Below are 26792 nucleotides of genomic sequence, written 5' to 3' on the forward strand. Positions count from 1 at the left end.
CCACGAGTCAGAGAGAACTCTAGCATGTGGGAGCTTCTGCTAGGCAAAAGGACCTTGAGGCAAGGGCTTTGGGATGACGGGGAGCGAGGAGGCACCCCCCCTTCTCCGCATCTCATTATCCTTATCTCCCTGGGACTGTAGTTATCTGTCCCTGCTTTCTCGAACTCATTTGTGTCTAACTCTCTGCTGAGGGATGCTCGCCTCTCACAGGGAAGCAGAGAGGGCACTCACCCAAAGCGTAACCCAGGGGTCAGCAACCTTTTTCAGCCGTGGGCCAGTCCACCGTCCCTCAGACCTTAGTGGGGGCCGGACTATTTTTTTGGGGGGGGGGAGACAAATTCCTATTCCTCACAAATAACCCAGAGATGCATTTTAAATAAAAGCACATATTCTACTCATGTAAAAACACCAGGCAGACCCCACAAATAACCCAGAGATGCATTTTAAATAACATGACACGTTCTACTCATGTAAAAACACGCTGATTCCTGGACCATCTCGCTTCATTTAAAGATTTTCAGAGACTTTGAGACTAACGATTTCATTTTGCACTTATTATGGTTTGAAGGAATTCTATAAAGATTATCTGTTGCTTATGTACATGGTCATCGTGTTCCCTAGATATTGCTGACAAACAACTGTTACGGTCAGAAACATCTTCCTGATGAAAGCTGACCTTGAAATTGTTGCTTTAACACTCTTCCCTTCTCCTTTTCAGGTACACTGCAGTCAACTCTCTGAATCGGATGAGCTGAACCTTCGCACTTTAGAGAAGCACGTAAGTATTATTATTATTATTATTATTATTATTATTATTATTATTATTATCTTTGTGTGATGCTACTCACCAGTACGGAATACAGTGGTACCTCGCAAGACGAAATTAATTCGTTCTGCGAGTTTTTTCGTCTTGCAAATTTTTCGTCTTGCGAAGCACGGAACTGCACCTCTTCAAGCAATGCGCCCGGTTTTAAGAAAAAGGAAACAAATTCGCAAGACGTTTTCGTCTTGCGAAGCAAGCCCATAGGGAAATTCGTCTTCCGAAGCAACTCAAAAAATGAAAAACTCTTTCGTCTTGCGAGTTTTTCGTCTTACGAGGCATTCGTCTTGCGAGGTACCACTGTACCTTAAACTCTTTGTGTGTCTGCTGCTAACAACAGTACTTTGATCAATATATTTTTTACCCTTGTCCTTGTTACCCGTCGACCTGCTTTAGACACCGTTTTAATGCGGGGACTCTGCTGCCATCTCTTAAGACTCACCTTCCATCATCTTTCTCCCTGGAAGACATTTACATGTGTTAGCGGATAATATGCCATCTTCTTGAGCGGGTGGAGATTTACCAAGTTGTTACTCCAGCATCTCATCTACCGCAGTGAACATAAGAATATAAGGAGAGCCTGGTTTCAGAATCAGGACAATTCCCCCTGGGTAGTCCAGTATCAGGGGACACGGGTGGCGCTGTGGTTTAAACCACAGAGCCTAGGGCTTGTCGATCAGAAGGTCGGCAGTTCGAATCCCCACGATGGGGTGAGTTCCCGTTGCTCGTTCCCTGCTCCTGCCCACTTGGCAGTTTGAATGCCGGCGGGAAGGTAAACGGCGTTTCTGTGTGCTGCTCTGGTTCACCAGAAGCGGCTTAGTCATGCTGGCCACATGACCCGGAAAAACTGTCTGTGGACAAACGCCGGCTCCCTCCGCCAATAAAGCAAGATGAGCGCCACAACCCCAGAGTTGTCTGCGACTGGACTTAACTGTCAGGGGTCCTTTACCTTTACCTTTTTATCACTTCACCTCTCAGCCTCCTCTTTTCCACTTTCCAGCTTGTATGATATCCTTCTTCTGGGAATGTTGTGGGTCACAGAAGAGGATATATTGATTAATATTTTCCTTCCTAACATGCGCTAGCAAATTTCTTCACACAGCAGAGCGTATTCCCCTGTTACACAGCAGGAATCTGGTTGCAGATTCATTAGAATCTCTTAACTTCTGTTATTCCTGGTAAGACCCCTTTGATTCCCTCCTAAAAGAATAAAGACACAACAGTCTTGCTCATAAGTAACAATAAGAAGTTTACTCACGATCAGGCAGAGCACAGTGTGATTGATCCCTGAAGGCAGGCTTTAGGCTCAAGGTTACAAATACGTACAAATAGGTTTACCCTGTATGGGAGATCACACAGGGACTGCTGGCTGAGAGTGCGGTCCAGGTGAAGCAGAAAGCAGGCAGGACAAAAAAGAGAAGGGAAGGGAAGATGGCTGCATGACTTGGCCTTTTACCAGGTCTGGAAAGGTCACGCCCACCTACCAGCCACATGCAAAGGAAGGATGCTCCAGCCAGGAGGAACAGGAAGTTTGACTGGCTGGACCAACATCCCCTGCATGTCCACTCTAGGCAAACAAGGAATGTTGCACTTGACTGCTCCAGAGGATTACATCCCACACTTCTTAAACTGGGGTTCCCAGAATTGAACACAGGACTCCTATGAGATAAGCTGTGATTCCTGCATTGCAGGCATTTCGAATAGGTGACCCTTTGCATCCCTTCCGACTCTATGATTCTAAACCCAATGTCTCATCCATCCTCGCCCTGTCTCCCTCCTTAGAGCACTGTCCCTCTTAACAGGCCTCTTGGGGAACAGTAAAAATCCATCCATCCACATCCCTAGCCACACACAAACCCTGCTCTTGCCTTGCAAATCTGAAAACCCCCGTCCGGCTTAATCAGCCGGCAACAGGAGACTAGAATAGTTGACACGGAGAGACCTGTGCGGGAGTGTTGCAAGGGAACGCCAACCCTGCCAGGTGGAGCGGGTGGGAGGCTGCTGCGAAGACGGAAGCGTTCAAAGCCCCTCTCCATCTGCCTGCATTTTCTTGATGCCGTGATAATGAGGAGCCCACCTGCCACTCAAGAGACAAGGCGCTGCTGTTGCAACGATGAGCTCCACAGCCCAGGAAGTTGTGCTAGTGCTGCATTTGCAACCTGGGGTGGCGGGTTGCAGGATTCAAGCCTGCCTAGAAACCTCATCCTCTGATCATCAAGGTTTCAGACATTTTGGACTCACAGCTGTCCATGGAGGTGCAGGTCGATTCTGTGTCCAGGGCACCGGTCTACCAGCTTCTTTAAAAAAAAAAAAGATATTTATTGAAGTTTTACAAAAAACAGAGAATTACAGAATAAAAAGAAAACAAGAAAAGAAAAAGAAGAAAAATACAAAAAAATACAAAAATACATAGAAAAAAAGATACAAAATACATAAAAAAATAGAAAAAATTAAAAACAAATCAATTTTTTCATATCTTAAATTTCGTTTGCTTATTTCCCTGACCTCCTCACACCTCCCTTTTTTGTATTCCCGTTCACATGGTTAGTTCAGCAAATCCTTACCCTCTTTCATTTATCTTAACTCTGTGTCTCAACACATTATAACTGTATGTTTTCATCCGTTATCAATCCATTTTTACATATTCTTATTATCCTTGTTGCTAAGGCCACTTAATTTCAATCCAGCATCATTTTAACATTCATTAATTTTACAATGTTTCTGCAAATAGTCTTTGAATTTCTTCCAATCTTCTTCCACCGACTCTTCTCCCTGGTCTCGGATTCTGCCAGTCATTTCCGCCAGTTCCATATAGTCCATCACCTTCATCTGCCACTCTTCCAGGGTGGGTAAATCTTGTGTCTTCCAATACTTTGCAATGAGTATTCTTGCTGCTGTTGTAGCATACATAAAAAAAGTTCTATCCTTCTTTGACACCAATTGGCCGACTATGCCCAGGAGAAAGGCCTCTGGTTTCTTCAGGAAGGTATATTTAAATACCTTTTTCATTTCATTATAGATCATCTCCCAGAAAGCCTTAATCTTTGGGCACGTCCACCAAAGGTGAAAGAACGTACCTTCATTTTCTTTACATTTCCAACATTTATTATCGGGCAAATGATATATTTTTGCAAGCTTGACTGGTGTCATGTACCACCTGTATATCATTTTCATAATATTCTCTCTTAGGGCATTACATGCCATAAATTTCATACCGGTGGTCCACAACTGTTCCCAGTCCACAAACATAATGTTATATCCAACATCTTGTGCCCATTTAATCATAGCAGACTTAACCGTTTCATCCTGTGTGTTCCATTTTAACAGCAAGTTATACATTCTTGAAAGTATCTTAGTTTTGGGATCTAACAGTTCTGTTTCCAATTTTGATTTTTCCACCTGGAAGCAAATTTTTTTGTCCAAATTATAAGCCTCCCTTTTTTGATAATAGTGAAGCCAGTCTCGCACTTTATCTTTTAATTTCTCAAAACTCTGCAATTTCAATTTGTCTCCTTCTTGTTCCAATATTTCCCAATATTTCGGCCATTTGGCCTCCATATTGAGCTTTTTCTGAGCCTTTGCTTCCATCGGTGACAACCACCTTGGGGTTTTATCTTCAAGCAAGTCTTTATATCTTATCCAGACATTAAACAATGCTTTTCTGACAATATGGTTTTTAAATGCTTTATGTGCTTTAACCTTGTCATACCACAAATATGCATGCCACCCAAAAACATTATTAAAACCTTCTAAATCCAAAATGTCTGTGTTCTCAAGAAGCAGCCATTCTTTCAACCAGCAGAATGCTGCTGATTCATAATAGAGTTTAAGGTCTGGCAGGGCAAATCCACCTCTTTCCTTTACATCAGTTAGTATTTTAAATTTTATTCTGGGCTTCTTGCCCTGCCAGACAAATCTAGAAATATCTCTCTGCCACTTCTTAAAACAATCCATTTTGTCCAAAATTTGCAATGATTGAAACAAAAATAACATTCTTGGCAATACATTCATCTTTATAACAGAAATTCGACCCAACAAGGAAAGCTTCAAGTTTGACCATATTACTAGGTCCTTTTTCACTTCTGACCAACATTTCTCATAATTATCTTTAAATAGGTTTAAGTTCTTAGCGGTCATATTAACCCCCAGGTATTTTACTTTCTTAACCAATGTTAGACCTGTCTCCTTCTGAAACCTCTCTTTCTCAAACGGTGTTAAATTTTTCTCAAGAACTTTAGTTTTTAACTTGTTCAACTTAAATCCTGCCACATGACCAAATTCTTGAATCAATTCTAATACTCTTTTAGTACTAGATTCTGGCTCCTGTAACGTCAGTACTAAGTCATCTGCAAAAGCTTTCAATTTGTACTGTTTGGCTCCGACCTGTATACCTTTGACCAGTTGGTCCCTTCTGATCATATTTAGCAAAACCTCCAGGACCGAAATAAAAAGCAATGGGGAAATTGGGCAGCCTTGTCATGTCCCTTTCTCTATCTTAAATTTCTCTGTCACCACGTTATTAACTATTAGTTTGGCCTTTTGTTCTGAGTAAATTGCACTTATACCATTTTCAAACCCTTGACCAACCCCCATCCCCTGAAGATTTTTCTTCATGAAACTCCAAGAAATATTATCAAAGGCTTTCTCCGCATCTACAAAGATTAAGACTGCTTTAGTATTAATGTTCACTTGCAACTTCTCCAAAATGTTAATTATATTCCTCGTGTTGTCAGACAAGTGTCTACCTGGGAGAAAGCCGGCTTGGTCCTTGTGTATCTCTTCCACTAATACTTTCTTCAATCTTTTAGCCAAAATATCAGCAAATATTTTGTAATCCACGTTGAGCAGGGATATGGGGCGGTAGTTCTTAAGTTGTGTCTTTTCAGACTCAGTTTTCGGTATAAGCGTAATATAAGCTTTCTTCCACGACTTTGGCGCTTTTTCCCCCTCCAAAATTTCATTGCAAACCTCCTTTAGTGGTTGAATTATCCAATCCTTCAAGGATCTATAATATTTTGAGGTTAAACCATCCGGCCCTGGAGATTTGCCCAACTGCATATTCTGGATGGCACCTTCCACCTCCTGTTCTGTTATTTTATAGTTCAGCATTAACTTATTTTCTTGAGAGATTTTTTGTAATCCATTTGTTTTCAGAAATTGGTCTATATCAAACTCTTTCTGTGGCCCTTGTGTATATAACTGTTTAAAGTACCTCTGGAAGCATTTTCTAATTTCCACTGGATTCTGAATATTCTTTCCTTCCACTTCCAAATTAGTAATAGTATTAAGCTTTTGTCTTTTTTTCATTTGCCAAGCTAACAATTTCCCACATTTATTAGCCGATTCAAATGTCCTTTGTCTCATTTGTTTAATTTTCCATTCGATTTCCTGATTCATCATCTTCATGTATTGAACTTGATATAGCTTTATTTCTCTCAGAATCTCTTGTGACTTTGGTTTCGCTCTGTTTCTTTCACCCTCTTTTATTTTTTCCAAAATTTTGTTTTTTCTCATTTTGAGTTCTCTATTGCATTCTGTTGAATCAGAAACCCCCTCATAACTGCTTTGCTTGCGTCCCAGATTACTCTTTTTTCAATGGTGGTGTTCAAATTTATCTCAAAATAGTCTCTCAAGGTTTTTTGGGCCTTCTTGGTAACCTCTTGATCTCTAAACAAGGTGTCATTCATCCTCCATCTGAAAGAACCGGTTGGTGTTAATTTCATCTCCATTTTCACAGCATTATGGTCGGAGCAAGTTTTAGGGCAAATTTCCACTTTTCGAGTCTTAGGTGCCAGTCCTCTAGTTATCCAGATTTGGTCAATTCTTGTCCATGTCATTTTGGCTTCAGAGAAGAAGGTTCCCTCTCTACCCAAGGGATTTTTTTATTCTCCAAATGTCAATCAAGTCCATATTGTCAGTCATCTCAAAAAAGGTTTTTGGTAGTCTGCCATATTTGGTAGGTACCTGTCTCTGCAACTTGTCCATGTTTGTAGATACCACTCCATTCATATCTCCCATCATGATAATGTTGTAATCCATATAGTCTAACAATGTCTCGTGCAACTTCTTAAAAAATTCAGATTTCCCCTCATTTGGTGCATATACTCCTACTATCAAAAATTTTTCTCCTTGTGTCTGAATTTTGATTGCCACAAATCTTCCTTGATCATCTTTAAAAACAAATTTCGGTGATAGGCTCTCTTTTGCATAGATTACTACTCCTCTCTTTTTGACCTTGTCCGATGAAATAAACTCTTGGCCCAATCTTTTATTAATCAATACTTTCCTATGTAGCCTTATCACATGTGTTTCCTGTAAACAAATCAAGTCCAATTATTCCTTTTTCAATAAATGAAATACTTTTTTCCTTTTCTCCGGGGAGTTAAATCCATGAATATTCCAACTTAATAGTTGTAGAGACATGGTGTGTTTATTTTGCTTTTCCTCCAACTGCTCGCAATAGTTGTTCTTGTTCTGACGATGGTATCACTTTCTCTAGCTTGTCCAATCCCAAAGGTAGTGGTACTATGTCTTGTGTTCCTGGTTTTAAAGCTCTTGGCTCTTCTTCAGCTTCTTTTTGCAGGTCTTCTCCGTGCTCTCTCAAAAATTTTTCTTTATCTTCCACTGATCTTATTTTAAACTTTCTCCCTTTAAAGGTAAAGGATAGGCCTTGGGGGAATTCCCACCTAAAAATGGTTCTGTTTCCTCTTAGCAGGGCCACCAGATCTCCGTAGTTAGACCTAAGATCCAAAAGGTATTTCGGGATGTCCTTAAATATCTCCACTCTTGATTCGTTTATTTCCAAGGTCTTCTGGAAGTGCAGACTCAGTATTCTGTCTCTCTCCTCTTTTGATCGGAGGGTAATCAAACAGTCTCTCACCCTGTTCTTTCTCCCCCCTCTTCCAAGTCTGAAAGCGCTTACTATCTTGAAGTCTAACTTGTCTGCATCTAAGTTCCAAAAGTCTGCAAATTCCTGCGTAAGAAAATCACTCAAACTATCTTTCTCAAGTTCAGGTACAGCCCTGATCCTTAGATTTGTCTGTTTTTCTTTCAGTTCAATCATAGACAGCAATGACCTGTGATCCTCGAGCTGCCTACATATCGGTGGTATCTTTTCCTCTACAGCCAATGCTTTTTCCTTTGCTTCCTCAGCTGTCTTTCGATTCGAAGTGGATTCCTGCAGCAGTTTCTCAATAGATTCAGTATTTGAGTTCACCTTCTGCCCCAAGTTATTGATGCTTAAAGTGTTTTGATCAATTTTAGTTGTTGCTTCAGCAACTTGTTCACTTAATTTTTCCAAAGATTCAAAATTTTTTCCTAATGCTGAAGCTAAACCCTCTTCAGATGCCATTCCTTTAAGCGCCACTTGAGCAGAATCTTCCCCTGGTGGGGCAGGAGGGCCAGATGCTGATGCTCTACGCTGCTGCAGTCTAGTTTTGCCCGATCTTGTTGTTTTTTCCTGAGTCAAATTTGCCATAACACTTTATCTAAGGATCAAGGTCAATCCCACGGTTAGAGCTTGTTTTGTAGTGGAAAATTCCCCTGGCCAGTTTAGAGTGGAAAATTCCTTGGCCAATTGTAGCAATTTCAAAGTTCCTCTAGGGGGACACAGTAACAGTTAAAACTTGTAACAATAAAGTAACTTTTCCAACTTTCACAAATCCCCCTCTAACGAAAAAAGCAACAGTTTCAGGTCCGGAGAAACCCTTCAGAGTCAAAGTATCTCTCTTACAGAGTTAGCTGTCAAAAAGTTGCATTGTCCTTAAACAGCGCGATTCACAGTGCGGCAGTTCTATTGTCCCTTGGCAGTCCGTTCCCAGGCATTAAGTGGTGGTCTTTGTTCCCTTTTCTCTCTTTTTTTTGCAGGCAAAAAGTACTTCCCCTTCTCCCTCCCCTCTCCTGCACCTCAGGGAGGGAGTTCTCTTTTATTGATGTTAGGATTTGAGTCTTTTTAACGCGATTTTCAGGGTCTTAGCTAAGACAGTCTTTGCTTTGATCTGTTTACAAGAAATGGAAGGCGGACTTCCTGTTTGCACCTTCCCGCTTCGGTACCAAATTTAGTATTTTTTTCCTTAATCCCCGGTCTTCAAACTTGACCTACTCACGGGTAGTTGTTTAATAGCTGAATTGTCACAGGAAAAAGGTCAGCGCTCTCCGGCAACAGCTGTGCGGCTTCACTCCACGGAAGAAGCAATTGACTCTCAGCACCGCGCCAAACTCCCCGTTACGCTCCGGAGCTCGTAACCGGGCTCCTTTGCAGATTGGGGGGGGGCGCTGGAGGTGCCCGCCAAGTCCCACGGTCACAGGCTTCACCCGCCTGTGATTTCAAAGGGGTCCCCGCTTCGCCGTAGCGGCAAGACCCGATTTCCGCGGAGCTGTGTCCCTCAGAACTAGAGGGATTCCGCCATTGCCGATGGCGCCGCCTCCGGAAGTCTACCAGCTTCTTACGCTATGCAGGCTGAGACCCCAGCTGCCCACTGACTGTCTTGCCAGAGTGGTGCATGCTCTGGTTATCTCCCGCTTGGGCTACTGCAATGTGCTCTACGTGGGGCTACCTTATTATTTATACCCCGTCCATCTGGCTGGGTTTCCCCAGCCTGTCTGGGCGGCTTCCAGCAAAATATTAAAATACAATAATTCATCAAACATTAAAAGCTTCCCTAAACAGGGCTGCCTCCAGATGTCTTCTAAAATTCAGATAGTTGTTTATTTCTTTGACATCTGATGGGAGGGAGCCACTACCGAGAAGGCCCTCTGAAGAATGATCTTGATAATAATAATAACATTTTATAATGATAAGGGCAACTTAACTGGGGGTGGGGTTGTGCTTTGGGCCTCATTCCACTGCAAATTTTCTGTCCTTCGCACCCAGAGCTCTTTGCTCCATCTGTTTCCCTTGCCTGCTTGCAAAATGCAATTCCTTGCAGATCCTGGTGTCCTACAAGCGCATCCAAGCCCTGCAGAAGCTGCAGCCCTGGCCGCAGGTCAGCCTGTCCACCAGTTCCTCGCAGAATTCTCTGGCAAAAACCGAGGGGCCTCCCAAGAACAGCTACAGCGACTTGGACCGCAAGATCCTCCAACTGTGCGGTAAGGGGTGCAAGGCAGCCAACGACGTGCTCTGATGCAGTTAGATAACAATATACTGTACATTCTTTTATATATCATCTTCAGCCATTGTTTTTATATTTAGGGGTGCCATATTTCCAAAAGTGAATTATTGAGCTCCCCACCTCCCGCCCGGACATTTTGTCGATTTCTGAAACTTCCCACTGGATTTTCTTGGGCAGGAAAACTCGGACATATGGCAGCCCTATATATATGCAATTATTTTAATTGTTTTTATATACTGTGGGAGGTGGGGTCAGTCTGGATGATGCCCCGAGTCCCTCCCAATTCAGGGAGGTTCCTGTATCCAAGTGCTGGTTAGGGAGGATGCTATAACTGAACTGGTCAAACCAGTTTCTTTGTAAGACCTTAGCTGGCTGCTGAAGTGACCATATCTGCATCCCAAAGGAAGGAGCCAGGTTGCAAGAGCTACAACTAAGTGAGGAGGCCATCCAGGTGGGCCTTTCCTCCACCCCCTCGCCTATCTGCTAGCTAGGAGAACGCTACAGTGGTACCTTGGTTCTCAAACTTAATTTGTTCCGGAAATCCGTTCCAAAACCAAAGCGTTCCAAAACCAAGGCGCGCTTATCTATAGAAAGTAATGCAAAATTGATTAATCCGTTCCAGACTTTTAAAAACAACCCCTAAAACAGAAATTTAACATGGATTTTACTATCTAACGAGACCATTGATCCATAAAATGGAAGCAATAATCAATGTACTGTACTATAAAATAAGAGAGTATTGTAGTTGATAAAAAATAAAATTATATTTTTTTCTTTACCTGCACCGATGATAGTCATTGTTTGGATGGGGGGCTTTTATCCATTTCTGCAGTCACACAAATCAATCAGTAGCTGAACTGGGTTCCACACAGTCACAAAAACAAATTAACCAAAAAAGCCTCAAATTAACCGAAAAAGCCTCAAAAACACAAAATAAACAGCAAAAACAAAAGCGCCAAACTTAATCCGTTCCAGAAGTCTTTCTGAAATGTTAAAAAACCAAGGCGCAGCTTCTGATTGGTGCAGGCGCCCCAGAAACAATAGCCGACAGCCGCATCGGATGTTCGGCTTCTGAAAAACATTTGAAAACCGGAACACTCACTTCTGGGTTTGAGAAGCAAGGTACCACTGTAGCAGGAAAGTGTATGTCAGCTGGGATTGAAAGCCGGCTGGGAGCTGGAAATGCAGAGAATTGCTCGCTCTGTACTGGACCCAAAGCTCCTGCTCATGGAGAAGAAAGATCGTCTTCGGTGGCGATGCAGTGAGCTCCTCCATCCCTTGACGAGGTTGCAAATAAAACCATAAATACTAAAAACACTGCAGTCTGTGCTGACCTTCATTCCAGGGAAACCGAACCTGAGCAAACGCCTGAAAGCATTGGAGACTCTCACCTCTTGGAGACCAGGCTGGCCTGAAACACATATTCTTCTACATGTTTTTATGAATCAGTTCCGGGTTCCTCAGCAGAAGTGATTCAGAAATGAAATAAGTAGTTCTGGTTACGTTTGTTAATCTAGTAGCAGGAACTCACAGCTCCCAATCTGTTGCTTTTGCAGGCGAACTGTACGACTTGGATGCAGCCTCACTCCAGCTCAAAGTTATTAATTACGTGAGTATTTTGGAGCCTGGCTGTCAGAATCATAGAATCGCCGAGGTGGGATCCCCAAGTGTCATCTAGTCTGACCCTCTGCAATGCAGGGATCTTAGCTAAAGCATCCAGAACAGATGGCCAGCCAACCTCTGCTTAAAAAAGGAGAGTTGTTGCTTATTTCCTGCTCGATCCCTGCTGGGGCAGAGGGGTCCTTTTGTCTTCCACAGACACCTGGGACGCCGTTTCCAGCTAAGTGAGAAGGGAATGACGCCCTATGGCTGTGACAACCTTCATTTCCTGCATTGCAATGGATTGTACTAGATAACCCCTTTGGGTCTCTTCCAATTCCATGATTCTATGGAGAACAGAAGTTGGAAGGTCTGGGAGCGGCTGGGATGTGGGTGGCTTCCCCCTTCGGGGAATGGCTCACTTTTCTCTCTCCCTCTCTCGCAGCTGAAGCAAGAGACCCAGTCGCCATGTTGCTGCCTCCTCTTGGTTTCTGAAGACAACCACCAGCTATTCTGCCAGGTCAGTGCCTTTGACTTCCTGCCCTAAGACAATCTATGCTCCCGATTATTCCCCTGTGCAGAGATTTTGCGAGGCTGCCTAATTTTTGAGCTATGCTGTAGATCAGACTAAACCACATAGAGAACCATGAATGGCCTACCGGGATATTTTTTATTATTTTTATCTGTTGCCCCATGTGCAAAGAGAGCTGGAACGGCAGGGCCTAAGTCATGAAAAGATTCTAGAATTGTTGTGATACTAAGACCAAGTAAAGACCCAGAAAATCCAGAAAATCATATAGGAGTACCTTGTGTAATAGGCTCCCTAGATGTTCACAAGGCTTTTGACAAAGTTGATTGGGATTATTTATTCCAATTACAGTCATACCTCGGGTTACAGACGCTTCAAGTTGCGTTTTTTGGGGTTGCAGACCACCGAAACCCGGAAGTACCAGAACGGGTTACTTCCGGGTTTCAGTGGTCGCGCATGTGCAGAAGCGCTAAATTGCACTTTGCGCATGCGCAGAAGCGCCGAATCACAACCCACGTGTGCACAGATGTGGCGCTACGGGTTACGGATGTTGCGGGTTCCAAACGTGCCTCCTGCACAGATCATGTTCGCAACCCGAGCGTCCGCTGAAAGCGGCAAAGGGGTGGGTGGGAACTGGGTTCTGCTCTCGGGACAGCAAGATCGGTGCATCTCTCCTGGACAAGGCTGGATAAAAGCATCGCAGCAGCGAAGTCACGTCCTGAGTACTGGAAAACTTTTTCTCTGTGTTATGAAACGTGCCAGACAACCCACAAATCCCAACTTCCAGTGCCGGATTTATGTATAAGCTAAACAAGCTATAGCTTAGGGCCCCACTCTCTTGGGGCCCCCCAAAAAAATTTAAAGGGAAAAAACTGGATGTACATTTCCAAAATATAAGATAAAAAACAAATAAATAAAACCTACATACAGCAACAGTGTTTTGTGTTGTGTAGGCTCCTGTGATGTAAGTCATGGGCCCCGCCTGCTAGCCTGCTCCCTGAAATATCCCTGGTTTGCTCCTTTCTATATATAGGGTGCCTCCATTCTGCATGGACTGCTTGCATGGCAACATGTGCAAATGGCTTGAGATACCTACTAGGTCCATAAATTACCATATAGCATATATTCAACACAAAAAACAGTGACCATTTGTTGTTGACAAAGGACAGCTGGACATATAATGGGCCCCATTACATTCAGGAGCTGAGGGCCTCATCAAACCTAAATCCGGCCCTGCCAGGAGGCATCTTAGATGCATGGCTGCAGGCTCAGCGATGAGCGCAGTCAAGGACATTTGTGACTATCAGACTTTGAAAAGCTGGAATTGAAGGTTCAAGTTTGTCAGTTTTGTTGAAACTAAATAGCTTTGTCACTGTTTTGAGTTTCTCTATGTTGTTGTCTTGGTGGGTCATGCAAACCCCTGTTCTGAATAATGTCTTTTGTAGGGTGGGGGGTACTGGGGATGAATTTATGGAACTGCTTATTCCTCCCTAAGGTCATTGTCTTATGAAGAATTTGTCGGACCATTGCAGCCACCTCTTCCATTAGATTTTATCCCTCACTGGGTAGAGGACCCCCAAAATTGGAAGGGACTTGGTGCATTGTCCAAGACTGACCCCCCCTTAAAAACCTAAAACAGTATATTCCATCCCCTCTGTCTCTGGTGATCAGGCACCATTGGTTATGCAGCCAAAACTGGATAATCTATGCAGAAAAAGGGGTCGTTCCAGGAAGTCTGGACAACCTCTGAGATTTTAAGAAGTGCAAAAAATTGGGGTGGGGAAAATTAAGAGGGGAACGCCAAAATCACACCAGTGAGAGCTGAACATACTTTGTGGCCACAGAGAGCTGTCAGAATGGAGTAGTTGGACGGTATCGCTGTACGCTGCAACATTTTGTTGCAGTTCCCACTTGTGTGTTATCTTTAGGCGGATAATATTTCAAGTGATTGCTGCTCCCTTCCTCCCAGCCCACCATTCAGTGAGATGTTGGTCTACAAGCCTTAAGAAACGACCTGTGGCTCCTACAGCATCTGAGATTTAAATGCTGCTGCGTCTTTGAAGATGGGCAAGCCTTTGATACATTCCTGTTTCCCACATCCCTGTTTTCTTGTTTCTTGCAGGTCGTTGGAGACAAAGTGTTGGAGGAAGAGATCAGCTTCCCTGTGAGTAGATCATCATCATCATCATCATCATCATCATCATCATTAGCAGTGCTTTTTTCCTAAAAAACTGTGCCTTGCAGTTTAGGAGGCATCTCTTCTCCTGAAGATCGTGAGCCTCTGTCTAATTACCATATTTTTCGCTCTATAAGACGCACCAGACCACAAGACGCGCCTAGTTTTTGGAGGCGGAAAACAAGAAAAAAAATATTCTGAATCTCAGAAGCCAGAACAGCAAGAGGGATTGCTGCGCAGTGAAAGCAGCGATCCCTCTTGCTGTTCTGGCTTCTGGGATAGCTGCGCAGCCTGCATTCGCTCCACAAGACACACACACATTTCCCCTTACTTTTTAGGAGGAGAAAAGTGAGTCTTATGGAGCAAAAAATACGGTATTTTTATTTTTATTTTATCCCGCCTTTTTCCCTGACTCAAGGTGACTTGAGGTGGTGATTGCAGTTTTACAACCCTCTAAGTAATAATAATAATAATAATAATAATAATAATAATAATAATAATAATAATTTATTATTTATACCCCACCCACCTGGCTGAGTGTCCATATTTCCCCTTCCAACTCTGCAATTCTGTGATTCTCTGAAGCCTTCACCTCTTTCCCATTGCTCTCTCTTTCTTTCCCCCATGCAGTTAACGGTTGGGCGTCTGGGGAAGGTTGTGGAGGAGAAGAAATCGATCACCCTGCAGGACATCAGCTTGGTAGGTCTTTCCGTGCGGCCGAGTCTGCCCTGGGCTTCTTCAGTATGTGTCATGCATGTCACTGGGGCTCCCATGCTGTGGCTCCAGCATGATTCACATTTTATTTCTCCGGCTGCCTGCTCTTGAATGAAGCCAGGATTACAGAGATGCATGTGAACTACCTACCCAGCAGGGGCTGTTTGGAATGTGCCCTTTCATATTCAGTTTGCAAAAAGGAGGCAGATCTTCCTGGAATATATATATATATATAGAGAGAGAGAGAGAGAGAGGTACCTTGGTTCTCAAACTTAATCCGTTCCACAGGTCTGTTCCAAAACCAAAGCGTTCCAAAACCAAGGCGCGCTTTCCCGTAGAAAGTCATGCAAAACAAATTAATCTGTCCCAGACTTTTTAAAAACAACCCCTAAAACAGCAATTTAACATGGATTTTACTATCTCACAAGACCATTGATCCATTCAGCCTGCACCTCTTCCTTAACCGCAATTTGCTCAGCTCAAACCACTTTGGCTCAATCTGTCTTCTCCGTGCCCAGTTAAAGAGCCCTCTCGCGCCCCAGACCGCCTCTCTCTCGGCTAGATTTGTCACGCTCCGGGATGGACTAATATCGCATCTCAATCGTGCGGTGGCTTGGCTGGACGCAGGGAAATCTGGCAGGTCAGGGAAAGGGCGGCCAGCCCTCTCCCTTTTTCTGCTTTGGCAGTCGGCTGCCAGGCAGCGTCCGTGGAAGGCTGGCGTCCCATGATTTTGGACCAGCCAGAAATGTGTTTAACTCCCCGTCCTGCCCTATTTGTTGACTGAGGCATGGATGACGGATCGGCCGAGCAAAAGAGCTTGCCGAGGTGCCACAGGCTGGCTCTGGCGGTTGTGACGGGGTTGGGTTTGATTAAAAGGGGGAAATAGAACTAGCTGCTACCCTGCTTAGTTCCCAAACGTTTTGGCTCCCAAATGTTGCAAACTCAGAAGTGACTGTTCCGTTTTGCGAACTATTTTTGGAAGCTGAACATCTGACAGGGCTTCCGGTTGACTGCAGGAGATTCCTGCAGCCAATCGGAAGCCGTGTTTTGGTTTCGGGACCTTTTGGAAGTTGAATGAACTTCCAGAACAGATTCTGTTCGACTTAAAAGGTACGACTGTATTGGTAAAATGCCCAGGAAAATCTGGACATATGGGAACCCATGTCGGAAGTGTTGATTTGGGGGCGAATTTCCTTAAAAATAGTTTTTTTAAAAAACCAACAACTTTGTCACCCGCCCCCCAAAAAAGCTCAAAAACTTTTTGAAATATGGCAACCATATCCCAGCATTTATCTGAGGGATGTTGGAGGGTATGCCAGGGGAGTTCCCTGGGTCTCAGGTTTGGACCCTAATATCTCAGGGTCTGTGATGTTTCAACCCTCGAGACCGAGACGCCCCACCCCACCAAGCCAACCACAGATGGAAGGGAACCTGCCAACTCTGCTCCCGTCCCCCAGATGACCAGCCCTTCGTCTTTCCCCACCAGGAGGAGCATAAGCAGCTGAACAGTATGCTGGGCTTTGAGGTGACCGCCATGCTGTGCGTCCCGGTGATCAGCAGAGCCACCTCGCAAGTTGTGGCGTTGGCCTGTGCCTTCAACAAGCTCGGTGGAGAGAGGTGAGTTTGAGGCTCCATGCCGGCTGCGGACAGGAGTCATAGAATCATAGAATCATAGAATCATAGAGTTGGAAGAGACCACAAGGGCCATCGAGTCCAACCCCCTGCCAAGCAGGAAACACCATCAGAGCACTCCTGACATATGGTTGTCAAGCCTCTGCTTAAAGACCTCCAAAGAAGGAGACTCCACCACACTCCTTGGCAGCAAATTCCACTGTCAAACAGCTCTTACTGTCAGGAAGTTCTTCCTAATGTTTAGGTGGAATCTTCTTTCTTGTAGTTTGGAACCATTGCTCCGTGTCCGCTTCTCTGGAGCAGCAGAAAACAACCTTTCTCCCTCCTCTATGTGACATCCTTTTATATATTTGAACATGGCTATCATATCACCCCTTAACCTCCTCTTCTCCAGGCTAAACATGCCCAGCTCCCTTAGCCGTTCCTCATAAGGCATCGTTTCCAGGCCTTTGACCATTTTGGTTGCCCTCCTCTGGACACGTTCCAGTTTGTCAGTGTCCTTCTTGAACTGTGGTGCCCAGAACTGGACACAGTACTCCAGGTGAGGTCTGACCAGAGCAGAATACAGTGGCACTATTACTTCCCTTGATCTAGATGCTATACTCCTATTGATGCAGCCCAGAATTGCATTGGCTTTTTTAGCTGCCGCGTCACACTGTTGGCTCATGTCAAGTTTGTTGTCAACCAAGACTCCTAGATCCGGAACAGAGCCGCTGCCAAGAATTCTCCCCTGCAAAGTTTGATGGTCTCTCAGTCTAGACCCCCTTCCTGCCAGGAATATACCGTATTTTTTGCACCATAACACTCACTTTTTTCCTCCTAGAAAGTAAGGGGAAATGTCTGTGCGTGTTATGGAGGGAATGCCTGCGGGTGGTGGGGGGATCTGCTGCAGTCGTGAGCAGAGGATCCATGGTTCCCCTTCCTGCCCTCTTCCGTGGCTCGCTTTGAAACAGCAAAGCGGGAGAAGAGCCGCTGAGTGGGGAGGAGAGAGGGACAGACTGCCTGCTTCTTTAAAGGATCAAAGCGGGAGAGGAGAGGAGCCGCTTACACTCCTGTCCAGTTGGTTCCTTTAAAGCAAGCAGGCTCTCTGTCCCTCTCTCCTCCCCACTCAGCTCGCTAAATAGCAGCAAAGTTTTTCAGCTCGCTAGCGGGGAGGAGGGAGAAAAGCAGAGCCTGGTTGCTTTAAAGGAGCAAAGTGGGAGAGGAGAGGAGCCTTCTCCCCTTATACCCCTCTCCTGCATTATTAGCAGCATCCTTCTCCACACACCCCATGCGTGCTCCTTGTCCCTTGAGTGCTTTTCCTTCCCTCCCCACTTAAAACGTGGTTACAAAGCACGGATCCACATGGATCCTCAGGATTTTTGCATTGGGCTACTCCAAACTCACTGTCAGATCACATGTCTGTGGCCACAGCATGAACCACAAAAATCATATATCCACTGTTTCGTTTAGAATATTTTTTTTTCTTGTTTTCCTCCTCTGAAAACTATGTGCGTGTTATGGTCTGGTGCGTGTTATAGAGCGAAAAATACAGTATATTGCAACAAAACCATAACTGATGTGCCCTGGTGGCTGTTTTCATTGGGGGGGGGGAGAGAAAACTTCCACAAAAGCACCATGAAAATTTCTTTCTATGGAAGCTTGCTACGGGAGTGGGGAGGGATGGCGGCAAATGCGACTCCAGTGGCGGGTAGTTCCGCAGTACAGAATTAACATGGTTGCTGTTCTTCTCTTCCCCCTCCTCCCTGTAGCTACTCAGAAATGGACGAGCACAAGATCCAGCACTGCTTCTGCTACACCTCCACGGTGCTGACCAGCACACTGGCCTTCCAGAAGGAGCAGAAGCTGAAATGCGAGTGTCAGGTGAGGGGCAGGCAGGCGGGCACACCTAGGGTCCTCTAGGGCAGCGCTGGAGAGGTGGGTCTGGAGCTCTGCATCTCAAGGGCATCTCCAGACAACGTGTTTGCATCAGTTTAACTGTTACAAAGGCACTGTAGTTTGTTGATATGGCAGGGCAGTGCGGTGTAGTGGTTACAGCAGGAGTTGGTGCGATGCGGTCCCCCAGGCTCGTAAATCCAGCCCGCGGACCCTGCTGCCCACTCGGTCAGTCCCCATGCACTGCAGATACCTCGCCACGCGGGGATTGACGTCCACGACACTGTCAAGGCTTCTGGGAAGGCGGCAACACTGGCGAGGCTTCGGATCGGCTGCGGAAAGCTCCTGCAGCCCATCCGAATCGCGGGCAGCTCTGGGCAGATGGTGATGCCGGCACGGCTTCGGATTGCCTGCAGGAAGTTCCTGCAGCCAACCCAAAGCGTCACCACCCGTGGCTGAGGTCATCCCGATGCGGCCATGGACGGAGAGGCCGGCGGGTGGGCAGCGGGTCTGGGCAGTGCCATTGTCATCGTGATGGGCACGTCGTGGGGCTTCAGCCAGAGCTTGGTGTGCCTGCTGGCCCCACCCCTGACACCCATGTCGGCACTGCTGCTGGTGGCGCTCTCGGCAGCCGCGCTGGAGCAGCTGGAGGGTGAGCTATGCGCTGCCTGCCCGGTGCTCTGCATGCGCGGCCTGTCCACCGACCTGGCCTCAGACGACAGGCCGCAGCGCATAGTGCACGCCGCCTAGGAGCTCCGCAGGGACAGGCCGATGGGAGCGGCTGCTGTCTGTCAACAATGCCGGTGAGTGGGCAGCGCTGAGATGTGCTCCTGCGCGCGTGCAGAGTGCGTTCTTCCTCCAGGTCCGAAGGCAGTTTCAGGACTGGCTTGCAGCATATTTATAGTTTTCAAAACCTAGTCCGCCCCCCCCCCCAGGTCTGAGGGACAGTGGACCGGCCCCCTGATGACAAAGTTTGCTGACCCCGGGGTTACCGTGTCCAAAAGGTTGCCCTTTTCTGAACATCCGCCTCTTTAGCAAACTCTCATCTGCCCCCCACCCTTGAAACTTCACCTTCCTTGGTCCTACTGCCAAACGCCCGCCCGGCATGGGGGGAACTTTGCTTTGCCGGAGCCATGCAAAGTTTTTGACCTGGCAACTGAAACTCTTGTAGATCCTGCTGGTCTCCTTTTCCCCACCCGCTGGCCTGCTGAAGCTGGAAGCAACAGCAAAAGCTCAGCAGGGATGCTCTCCGCAGGCTCCTGGGCATCTCACAGAGCGGCCTCTGAGCTCAAGCAGCAAGGGGGACGCAGGCAGTCGCCTTCTCAAAGGCCCCCGGCCTCATTAGAGTCAGCCAGGTGACGATATGAAAGGGAAGGACGGAAGCAGGTTCCGGGAAGCAAGCTGAGATCAAAAGAGCCTGGGAGGCTGCTGTGGAAGAGGGGGCAGGAATCGAGGAATCCTAGAACCATAGAGCTGGAAGGGTCCCCCAGAGGTCATCCAGTCCAACCCCCCCGCAATGCCCATATCACAGCTCAACCTCTGTTTGGAAACCTCTGGTTTGAAAGGTTTTCCAAGTTAGGTTCAAAGGAGCATATATACAGCAAGGACATGGAAACGCAGAATTACAGAGGTGGAAGGGACCCTGACGATCATCTAGTCCAACCCCCTGCAGTGGTGCAGTAGTTAGAGTGCACCAGGAAGAGATCTGGGTTCGAATCCCTCCCCAACTCAGCCATGAAGCTCATTGGGCATGACCTTGGAGCCAGTCACTGCCTCTAACCTACCTCGCAGGGTTGTTGTGGGGATAAAGCGAGGGGTGGAGGACAACCATGCACTGTCGCTTGGAGCAGACAGGTGGCAAAAATCAAGGAAAATATTAAAGGCTTTCTCAACTTTAAAATGTTTCTGAGCCAGCTGCGTGCAAAGAGCACCCTCTTGTGGCACCAGCTGGTGCTGCAGGGCAATAGCACTGGGTGAGGAGCAAAGCTGATTTATTGCTAACACATGGAAATTGATTTGGCGTTGAAAGATTTATTTGTTTGTTTGTTTCATAAAATTTATACACCGATTGCTGGATTTTAAAAACCATTGTGTTCCTTCTGGGGTGGTTTGTCCACCTTTGGTTCCTATCCTGAACTCAGCTGTCACCTGTGGCTCCTAGAAGCTGTCAGCTAAACCAGGTGAAGGCAGCTGGTGAGTCTCTAACCCTCAGGGAGTTAGGGACCTCCCCAGAATGAGAAGAGAGGCTCTTGCCGATTGATGGGACCAGACCAAGAGTGAGTCTAAAGAAAGTTGTTTCTGCAAGTGCTGTAGAGAGAAGGGAGGGGTAGATGAGGCTCGTCCACCTGGAAGGGACCCCATCTAGCAGAAGGAAAACTCTGGTCCTAGATGTCTTCTGCCTTGAGGGACATCTTCGGGAGAAGAAAAGATTCAGGAGTAAACCCTACACAAATCTGGAAAGGAGTCCCAAAGACGGTTGGATGGCGTCTTTTATACTCCACTTTCCAGCAACTCCAGCAGCAGTGCCGGATTTACGTATAAGCTAAACAAGCTATAGCTTAGGGCCGCACTCTCTTGGAAATTTAAAGGAAAAAAATTAAAGGGGAAAAAACCCCTGGATGTACATTTCCAAAATATAAGATAAAAAACAAATAAAATAAAACCTACATACAGCAACAGTAGGGTGCTGACATTTTACATAGACTGGTTGCAGGGTAACCTGTGCAAATGACTTTAGATACTTATTAGGTCCATAAATTACAATCTAGCATATATTCAAAACAAAAAAACAGTAACCATTTGTTGTTGACAAATACAGTGGTACCTCAGGTTAAGAACTTAATTCGTTCCGGAGGTCCGTACTTAACCTGAAACCGTTCTTAACCTGAGGTACCACTTTAGCTAATGGGGCCTCCTGCTGCCGCCGCGCCACCACTGCACGATTTTTGTTCTCATCCTGAAGCAAAGTTCTTAACCCGAGGTAATATTGCTGGGTTAGCAGAGTCTGTAAACTGAAGCATATGTAACCCAAGGTAGCACTGTAAAGGGCCCCATTCCCTTCAGTAGCTGAGGGCCTCATCAAACCTAAATCCAGCCCTGTCTGGCAGCCAAGCTGGTACCAAACGTATTGTTCTGCATTCCTTTGGGCCACATCAGGAAGGTTGAGAGGACCTTATATACTACATAGTGTTGTAATTCTAATTACGTTGTCATTTCGATGTTGCGTTGTATGAATAACGAAGAGGGGAGGTATCACCTGCTTTTCATTTCAGAATTAAGGAGCAAGATTTATATATTTCATCTCTCTCTCCTTCTCTCTCCTCCCCTGTAGGCTCTTTTGCAAGTAGCCAAGAATCTCTTCACACACCTTGGTAGGTATCCTCCTCCTCCATAGCTGCCCCCAGTGTAGCCTTGGGACTCAGTCCCCATCTGTAAAATGGGAATAACGGCAGCAACAACAAACAATGGGGGAGCTTTGCAATGAAATCCTGAAGGGCCAAAAAGGGGGCCTCTGTGTGCCCCCGCAGTCATGATATTCAACGAGGAACATTTTTAATGGACCATGTCAGGCCATCGCTGTGCCATTGGCCTGAGCAGGTGCCCTTGAGCCATCCACCGTTCCTACCTCACAGGGTTGTCAGGAGGGTAAAATGGGGAAAGGGGGGAAATCCTGCATGCCCCCTTGAGCTTCTTGGACGAACAGGCGGGGTCCAAATGTGATAATATTAAATAAATTGAAGGGAAAGGGGGCTGCAGGGAAAAGGGGTGCCTTTCTGGCCCTCCCTCTGGACCCCAGAATTCTCTCCTCATGGAGACTCGCCACAGCTTGACGCGCTCTCTTGTGCCGAGCGAAGGAAGATGATGGGATAGAAACTGAGCCTGGAGTTTCCAGCAGATGTGATGGAAGTCCTGTATGGCTTATTTATTTATTTTAATCATTTTTATTGATTTTCCAATAAAAAAACATCCAATTAATATATCCAATCATAAAATTAAAAAAAAACTAAAATAAAAAAGACCAAATTATAATTATTAATTTTTCGGAGCTCCCCACGGTCTGGATCTCTGAAGCATATCTCCACATCTCAGTCCTCCCTCTCCTCGTTGTTTCCATATTTTCCACATCTCGATTTTGATGCTCTATAATTCTCCATCCCGGAGTCCACAGTTCTCAATCACGTCAAACATCATGTACTTTCATCTGTCGAATAAAGCTTTGTTAGTGTATATTTTTCCAACTGTCTTTTTATCAGCACGGCTTCCTCTGACTCCATTCCAATCCGGGATGTTGTCCAAGTCTGTTATCTGTTTAATGGCGCAGCAACTCCCAATCATTAATTGTCCAAACCTTCCTTTTGAGCTTTATTGAAACAGTACCTTCCAACTTAAATTGTTAGGCAAAATTGTTTGCAATATTGCAATGTAGATAAACTGTATTCCACAAATATCAGTCATTTGGCAATCGATCAGCCTTTGGAGACCGCACTCTGCCCCCTCTGCGGAAGTCCTATATGGCTTAGGTCCAGGCTATCTGATGGGCCTTCTCCTTCCTGGGCTCTGAGATATTCAGAGATGCTCTTCTTTGAATCTCCGCTTGGTGGGGACGTGGCAGAGGGCCGTCTCATACCTTCCCAAAACCAGGATGCCTGTCTTCCAGGAAATCTTCCCGGGCGAGTCATGTGACCCACAACTCACTCTCGCTCCCCCCCCCCAAAATGCTTTTTTCAGGGCAAAATCTCACATGGTGCCCCAAAGTATGCATTTTTGGGCACCGCGCAAAATCACAGCTCCCAAAATGGCCACAGTGCTCTCGTGCAAAAAACCCCGTTTTTTCTGGGCGCTTGGCAGGTTATGCCTTCTCGGTGGTTTCTGCTCCCAGACAACTTTGGAATTCGCTCCCTGGAGAAGCCAGACTGGCTCCTTCCTTGCTGTCGTGCCAACAGCCAGGGGAGACTGCTTTATCCTGGCAGGCCTGGAAAACTGTCTGTTTTCCAAGGGCTTTTCAACAGCGCTGTGCCGTTTTCACTCTATTTTCACAGATCTTTATATTGCTTTAGGTCTATTGTAGTCCAGTTGTTTTTCGACAATCATCTTCGATATGCTTCCAGCTTTTTGTATTCTGACTTCCTTTTAATTTCTACAACCCTCCTTGAGTCCCGGCCGGGATATAATTAAGATTAGCCGTAACCAAGAATAAAACAATCTTCCACAAGCCGCTCGGTGGCCTTTGGGTCTCCTAACCGACTGCTTCTCTGACCCTTTGCAGATGACGTCTCGGTGCTGCTGCAAGAGATCATCACAGAAGCCCGGAATCTCAGCAACGCCGAAATGTGAGTCTCCCGCAGCGACGGTGACGCACGGAGCTCCCTCTGGTGGAACGTGAAGCCAGGGGGGCTGACATTCCTGAAAGCAAGCCCCCGCCCTGAGACACCAGACCCTCTAGCCAAGGGACGGATCCCAGGCGGGTCTTTTCATGGGTCGGTATATTTAGAAAAGACACCCACCACCCCGGAAAATTGCCTCCAAGATGGTTTGGGAACAGCGGGACAAATACATTTCTGAATTTAGCCGTGCGGGTTTGGACTGACTTTGGATTCCCAATGCTTCACCCCAGCAAGGAGTTTGTTCCCTCTCCCAGTTTTTTGTTTTTTTTTTTGAAAAAATTGAATTTGGGGTTGTTTTGGAGAAATGAGCTAGAGGAAGCTTTAGGTAAAGGTAAAGGGATCCCTGACTGTTAGGTCCAGTCACAGACGACTCTGGGGTTGCGGCGCTCAACTCGCTTTATTGGCCGAGGGAGCCGGCGTACAGCTTCCGGGTCATGTGACCAGCATGACTAAGCCGCTTCTGGCGAACCAGAGCAGCGCACGGAAACGCCGTTTACCTTCCCGCCAGAGTGGTACCTATTTATTTACTTGCACATGACATGCTTTCGAACTGCTAGGTTGGCAGGAGCAGGGACCGAGCAACGGGAGCTCACCGTGTCATGGGGATTTGAACCGCTGACCTTCTGATTGGCAAGTCCTAGGCTCTGTGGTTTAACCCACAGCGCCACCCACGCTTTAAAGGTGGCTTTAGTGCACCAATATTCCCCTATCTCTTAGTTTCCGCATCCTGTTCCAACTTTCACCTGACGCAGAAGCTGCTTCTGGAAACCAAGTGGAATATAGCACAAGTCTGGCACGAATTTCTGCGCTATTTGCTTCCAGCAAAAATCCATTTCCAAATACAGTGGTACCTCAGGTTAAGAACCTAATTCGTTCTGGAGGTCTGTTCTTAACCGGAAACTGTTCTTAACCTGAAGCACCACTTTAGCTAATGGGGCCTCCTGCTGCTGCCGCGCCACTGGAGCACGATTTCTGTTCTCATCCTGAAGCAAAGTTCTTAACCTGAAGCACTATTTCTGGGTTAGAGGAGTCTGTAACCTGAAGCCTATGTAACTTGAAGCGTATGTAACCTGAAGCGTATGCAATCCGAGGTACCACTGTAATGTGGAAATGAACGTTTAACCTGCACCAGGCAGCGCAATCACCTCTTGCACCCGTGTAACTTGCACTATTTCAGCTATACGCAGCTGAAGGCAGGGTGGTGGAAACTGCGCAAGTTAAATCCAAGCAAGACAGAGAGATTAAAAGTTCTTTTTGCTCCGGTTCTACTTACCATAATAATTGTATTCGTTATACCCTGCCCATCTGGCTGGATTGCTCCAGCCGCACTCGGGGTTACAGGGCATTTAAAGAGCTTAAAAGCTCTCTGCCTGGCTTGCGAGGCCTGGCTTGCTCACAGCATCGACTCTGGGACGCTCATGCAAGATCCCACAGGACAAATCTGAATTCCCACAAGACTTCGCACGAGATCCCTAGCCTCCCAAAGCTGGGATACTGAGGAGGGTTGCTCCCCAAGCAAGGCAGATGGCCAGTGCTGGATTTACGTTTAAGCTAAACAAGCTATAGCTTAGGGCCCCACTCTCTTGGGGCCCCCCCAAAAAAATCACTATTAATATACTTCTTCTTAATTGTATTTCAGTTCAACAATTACTTTGATAAAATACATATTTAGTTATGTGCAGTTGGCTTTAGATACCTATTAGGTCCATAAATTACCATACAGTGGTAACTCAGGTTAAGGACTTAATTTGTTCCGGAGGTCCGTTCTTAACCTGAAACTGTTCTTAACCTGAAGCACCACTTTAGCTAATGGGGCCTCCCGCTGCTGCCACATGATTTCTGTTCTCATCCTGAAGCAAATTCTTAACCCGAGGTACAATTTCTGGGTCTGTAACCTGAAGCGTCTGTAACCTAAAGCGTCTGTAACCCGAGGTACCACTGTATGGCATATATTCAACACAAAAAAACAGCAACAATTTGTTGTGGACAAAGGATAGCTGGACATAGAAAGGGCCCCATTACCTTCAGTAGCTTAGGGCCTCATCAAACCTAAATCTAGTCCTGCAGATGTCTCAACAGGTGTGGTTTTTTCTGCCAGGTCTTCTTGGGTTACCTGGTGCAAAATGAGCTTTTAAGTTCTCCACCTTGCTTGGCAAGCAAGGAGGACTCTGGAAGTTCAGGGGATTCTCTCTCCTTCCGCCTCCTCCTCCTCAGTTTCTAGCCACAGAGCCACAGAGCAGATCCAACACTTGAGAACAATTTAAAACCACCCCACCCCAAATAAACAACACCCAAGTTACAAACCCCACCCCCATCGAAACCATAATTTTAGCATATGAGGGGCCTGACTCACGCCCTCATTCCATCCCTAAAGTGCCGCCCCCAAAGGGACGAGTCCCTTGGGTGTCCCTGCTATGGTGGCAATTATCTCCTCCTTTATCAGATACTTGGTCGTCACCGTGATGCTTCTGGGACCTCACAGTTTCTCACACCACCACCACCACTTGAACCCGTGCGCAGGCCCAGAGGTTGCGGTCCCCCTCGCTTGTCCCAGAGAATGGTCAGGATCCTGGCGACGGTGGTTTATCGAGCCCGTATCTCACCTGGGCTTGTTCTTTTGCAGATGTTCTGTATTCCTGCTGGACAGAAGCAGCCATGAACTGGTGGCCAAGGTTTTTGACGGGGGCGTAGTGGATGATGAGGTAAGGGCCAGATTTATGTGTAAGCTAAGCAAGCTCTAGCTTAGGGCCCCACTCTCTTGGGGGCCCAAAAAAAATTAAAGGGAAAAAAACCTGGATGTACATTTCCAAAATATAAGATAAAAAACAAATAAAATAAAACCTACATGCAGCAACAGTGTTTTGTGTTGTGTAGGCTCCTATGATGTAAGTCATGGGCCCCGCCTGCTAGCCTGCTCCCTAAAAGATCATTGGTTTGCTCCTTTCTATATATA

The 26792-nt window shown here is 46.1% G+C and overlaps 1 protein-coding gene across 6 annotated transcripts in view; it reads left to right on the plus strand.

Moving 5' to 3' along the window:
- PDE2A (phosphodiesterase 2A) overlaps positions 1-26792 on the plus strand; it is a 353586-nt gene that overhangs the window by 308018 nt on the left and 18776 nt on the right. For all 6 annotated transcript variants that reach the window (XM_083609655.1, XM_083609657.1, XM_083609658.1 and 3 more), the window contains 11 exons: positions 719-778; positions 9748-9907; positions 11487-11539; positions 11975-12049; positions 14181-14222; positions 14865-14933; positions 16435-16565; positions 18332-18443; positions 21787-21826; positions 23722-23785; positions 26463-26541. In XM_083609655.1, coding sequence (XP_083465781.1) covers positions 719-778; positions 9748-9907; positions 11487-11539; positions 11975-12049; positions 14181-14222; positions 14865-14933; positions 16435-16565; positions 18332-18443; positions 21787-21826; positions 23722-23785; positions 26463-26541 — 885 coding nt within the window. The remainder of the gene's footprint in view (positions 1-718; positions 779-9747; positions 9908-11486; positions 11540-11974; positions 12050-14180; positions 14223-14864; positions 14934-16434; positions 16566-18331; positions 18444-21786; positions 21827-23721; positions 23786-26462; positions 26542-26792) is intronic.

This window comes from Podarcis filfolensis, assembly GCF_964270895.1.
Source record: "Podarcis filfolensis genome assembly, chromosome: 4".
NCBI classification, from domain to species: domain Eukaryota; kingdom Metazoa; phylum Chordata; class Lepidosauria; order Squamata; family Lacertidae; genus Podarcis; species Podarcis filfolensis.